The sequence below is a fragment of the Mesitornis unicolor genome, unplaced genomic scaffold (assembly GCF_000695765.1).
Source record: "Mesitornis unicolor isolate BGI_N332 unplaced genomic scaffold, ASM69576v1 scaffold30494, whole genome shotgun sequence".
NCBI lineage: Eukaryota > Metazoa > Chordata > Aves > Mesitornithiformes > Mesitornithidae > Mesitornis > Mesitornis unicolor.
The window spans coordinates 17,000-21,662 of record NW_010182593.1 but is presented as its reverse complement, the minus strand read 5'-3'; the positions used below and the strand labels follow the sequence as shown (position 1 = coordinate 21,662).

Here is a 4,663-nt window from a genome sequence, read left to right as displayed (position 1 = left end):
GAAAGCATAAGCTATATGCTCTTCGTCACAGGTAAGCACATAGAACAGCTTTGCTGCAGGTCAGGCTGCTTTTTTTTTTCAAATATAAATACTTAGTTTTTGTTTTCCCCATGGGAGTCCTATAGCAACCCCAAGGTGACTTCTGAGGATGACTCTTTTGCCATATAACCCCTCATTACTAAACCCTCATTACTAAACTACTAAACCCTGGTGAGCTTTCTGCAGCTTCAGGCTCCATTTTCAACAGCTGCCTGTACCAATTCCTTCCCTGCAGGTCACTGCTCTTCAAGCAGAGGTGACAGAAAAGAACTTGTACCTGCACTTCAGTTGCTACTGATTTGCTGAAGTTGCTGGTGCTGATGGGTTTGCAACGGGCTGCCAAACTCCGACCTGGAGCAGCTGCAACCTTAAATTAAAAACATGCTTTAATGACTGTAATATGGCAAGACCCAGAAGACCTTGCTGGTTATAAATAGCCTGGACCAAAAATGACTACTTAAGTTGGAAATACAATCATCAGAGCATCAACATTATTACTGCAGTCAATAGAAAATGCTAATGAATGATGTACTAGCTGAAGCTTACAGTCATTATTTCATAATTATATGATATTTCTTTTCTGAGCCTAACTACAGTTACATACCTCTCTCTAGTTAGTATCTTCTCCATAGCGTGGTTTGGACTGTTAACTGCCTGTTGGGAAAGTAACAAGGTATTAGGTAGGACTGTGAAATGTGGCCTCACAATATATGTCAGGCTGGAAGAAAACTGCAGTACTGACCCAGCAGAACCACGACTGCAGACAGAAAACCACCTACACGCTTTTATCCAGACAAAACCAGCCACTGGCTGCATGTAAAGAGCAAAGCAAGCAAACGCAATCCATTTACAAATCACACGTAAAAGTATCTGGGCTGTAACTTCAGACATTAAGAAAGGGAATAAGGTAGAGGATATTTCCAAAAATTCAACCAGAAAAGGCTGGTTCAAGCTGTGATGCTCCAGGGGGAGTCTGAGATGCTGGAAGTTTTCACTGGCAGAAAAACTGCTTTTCAACTGCTAAGGTCACCTGGGCATTTTCACCAAAGCAAGGAGGACTGCAAGAGTCAAAAATGATCATGTTACTTCATTTGCCATCATTTGGAAGGGGAAGGCAGTGATGTATAATTATATTTTTGCTTTTCTTTCCTCTGCTTTTGAAGCTCAGGAGTATGAGCTTAGAAACCCATGAAAAAACCCATGTCAGGAGCATGTTTAAGTAGTAACACAACCCCTGACTCTTACCCTTGAAGTGCACAACTACTGAAACAAGACACAGAGGACTCTGCAGTGCTTATGTTTTAATTCAGAATAAGTGACATTGAAAATAATTTTGAGCTAGAGAAAAAGAGAATATTTTAGAGCACGGCACTATTTTTTTTTCCAGAAACCTTACCTTTGTTGACCTTACAAGAAGTTGAAGCAGTGCTTTCCTTGCGCACTTCTGTACAAAGTACATGATAAAGATAAGAAGTTTTTATTTAATACTATATGAAATGTCTGACTCTTGAGGCATAATAACACGCTTAAAATATACTTAACAGTACCCTCTGGCTAAAAAAAGTTTCCAACTCGTACTCAAAAAAAAATATCCATTTAGATGCTTACTTTGACTATGTGCCCAGCATCAATGGCAAAAGTGCTTCTGTTTAGAAAGGATGGTTCAGCCAAAATTCAACTTGTTTTTCAGGAATAGGAAACCAAAGGGGAAAAAAAAAGTAATAAAAGCCATACCAAATAAATCATCATTCTCCTTTACACTGTAAGTGAATGCTCATGTGTGCACACATCTTACTGTTCAAACTAGGACTTGATAGCACTTTGACAATGAGACGCTGCCAGTGCCAGTGTCTGACCCTCATTGCTGTCTGGCGGTTGTGGGTGCAGGTTCACTTTGCATTTCCACATCAATGATTAAATGAATGTAATTTCACAGAGGAGATGGAATCATACCAAATTATAAGAGGCAAGATAATCAGGAAAAGCATCTATTTTGTAATCATCTGCACCCATGAAAAAGACATCTGAAGTGTTTTTGGGCAAAGCAAAGGAGAAAACTGGTCTTTACTTTCCTCTGCCAGACTGAAATAAGAAATTCAAGGCTTATAAAGAGCTGAATTAACAATACAAAGCTGAGAAAGGGGTTACCATCTCCTCCACCTGATGGTAACAGCTATTACTAGAACTCAGGCAATCTCTCTCCCCAGCCATTTTAATGAAAAATACGTTGAAAACTCCCAACAGGCAAAACTCATTTTTTAGTAAACAGAACTGTAACCCTTAAGACAGATTTTTCTGCAGCTGGCTTTTAAGCTCACGAGTACAAATTTGTAGGTACAACCTTTAGATGACAGAACATAACCCCCTGCCACATGTGGCTGCACACAGCTACCAAGGGGCAGGTTTTTGATCTAGGTCTAACAAATGTACACACCAAACCGCAAATCAACCCATGGTTGATGAAACACAAATACACAGAGTGGGGTACTTTGTGGATAACTGTTTAGAGAAATGGCCTCTTTCTCATCTGTCTTAACAAACACATTTTGCATGTACAACTGCAGGAGCGAGGCAGGCAAGTCAACTGTGAGACCTATGCCCCGTTGGTTGGAAAAGTTGGCTTTGCACTTTGTTGTTTAGCCTGCAGAAATCAGAGGATATGCTAATATCCTTGAAAATTTAGGCTGGCTTCTCACAAAACAATTAAAACATGCCCATTTTTTTCCTCTATTCCTATTCATTTCTGACTATTGATTTCTGCCTGCCCTTTGTTTCTCTGATTCTTGGCCAGCTCAACTCTCAAAGTATTCCCCCCGAGGCTGAAGCCATTCAAAGAGGATACAGCACTCTCTGCGGTTGCTTTATCCTTGTAATCGAGAAAAGCCCTGTGCTGTGCTCCTTGCCAATTCAGTCGTAAAGGAGTCGCATGGAATTCCCTTAAAGCACATTTCAGCTCGCTCACTCTTACGCTGGGAGGTATGTTCCCCACATACACAGTAGTAATCATGCCAGATCCCTCTAATCTGGGACTTAAAGAATCACTTTCAACATAATGTTGTCCTATTTGAGCTGAGCCCATTGCAGCCTGCGGTCTTGTATTTTCAGCCGTCGCCTTCTCATTTAACACTGCTTGTTTGTTGGCGTTTGCCAAGTCTGAATGTTCATCTTGGATGGTAACATCTTTGCCAGCCTGCTTCTCTCTGTATCGGAGACTCTTAAGGATGGGGATTTTTTCCAGCATCTCATAGCTGACCTAAAAAGGAGGAAGACAAATAGAATTATGAGATTTCTTTCCTTCCAGAAAAAGGAGAGGACCGTCAGGACTCATTTGTGCCATAAAAAGACAGGAACCTTATTATGTTGCTACCATTCAGAGTGCCAGAGCATTCAAAATGTTACTAATTGCTGGCCTGATTCTGAAGCTGCTCCCTAAATACACACTGCAGGACAAAAATAAACATTAGTTACTCTTTAAGCAAGCAGCACAATGTAGATCCAGCAGGAAAATCAAAACCAAACTCAGAACTATTTGACTTTGACACTTATTTATCAGGGTGTTTTCAGATTCGTATTCTCATTGTTATCCTTTAATATTTGCTTTGACCAACGGCCTGTGCTCCTGCTCTGGCAGAGTCCTGCATGCCTACAATTCATCAGACCATCAGGCACTTTCATTCTGCAGACCTCTTTGCACTCTTTTCCCTCAAAACAGGATATCCCGTAGGCTGGCTCATACAATGGGGAGGGACGATGGTGTGAAGTTTGCAGCTGAGGAGCGTGCTTTGTAGCGGGGGCTCCTCTGAGTGTGGGCCCAGCTGGAGGCATGATTTCTGGTTGTGGCACATCACCACAACCTCCCTCTTGTCATCTGACCTCACACACCACCCGCAGCTACTCATCAGATCCCACACCAGTTGGATCTGGGTTGGCTCACAGAATAGAAGAGCGCCTGGACCCTAGACTTCAAAACTGTGAGGCCTCTCTATCACTTCCATCCATCTCCAGTTCACAAGCAGCTTTTCTGGAAAGGCTCTTCCTCTCAACAACTGAACCCCATCCATCTCAGGCATGAGATGCCCCAGGCTGCACTCGGTGACTGGCAGGAAAGGCAGTGGTTCCCCAGCTCATGTGGTCTGGCTCTTGCCTTGCAGACTGCAGCTGGAAGGAGGAATAGTTTGTACTTGGCCGCTGGACAAGCAGAACATCCATCAACACAAGATCTAATTCTTAAATTTAGGGAGCAAAACAGAGCCTAGGGAAGCGATGCCTGAGCTAGCAGAGACCCAAGCTGGTAGCCCACACAGTGTGAGCAAGCCACTCTAGCAGGGTGCTGTGCCCAAACTGATGAGCCACTACTTCTCTGTGCTAGACCAGCACCAGTGTACCCTGGCTAGAGTGTGTCTGCAGACCTCCCAGCTCAGATCTCTCTCATCTCAGAGCTCCAGAATTCCTGGTTCTACAATTACAGAGTGAGTTTTGATCTGGCTGCATCACATAAAGTCTAAAATTTACAGATCTCTAGGGAGCTCTGAAGTGACTTGAGTAAAATCAAGGACAGGGTGGGGGCAATGTTAGGTTTAGGTAACAAGAAAGCCAGTCAACACAAGTGTCTCAAATGTTTCCA

General features: G+C 42.8%; 1 protein-coding gene across 1 annotated transcript in view; it reads right to left on the bottom strand.

The window, feature by feature from the left end:
- Positions 1-2,626: 2,626 nt before the first annotated feature.
- Positions 2,627-4,663, bottom strand: part of MTHFSD (methenyltetrahydrofolate synthetase domain containing) — a gene marked incomplete at its 5' end in the record, with an annotated part of 12,625 nt that continues 10,588 nt past the window's right edge. The window contains one exon of the mRNA XM_010183838.1: positions 2,627-3,292. Within this exon, the coding sequence (XP_010182140.1) occupies positions 2,777-3,292 (516 nt within the window). The remainder of the gene's footprint in view (positions 3,293-4,663) is intronic.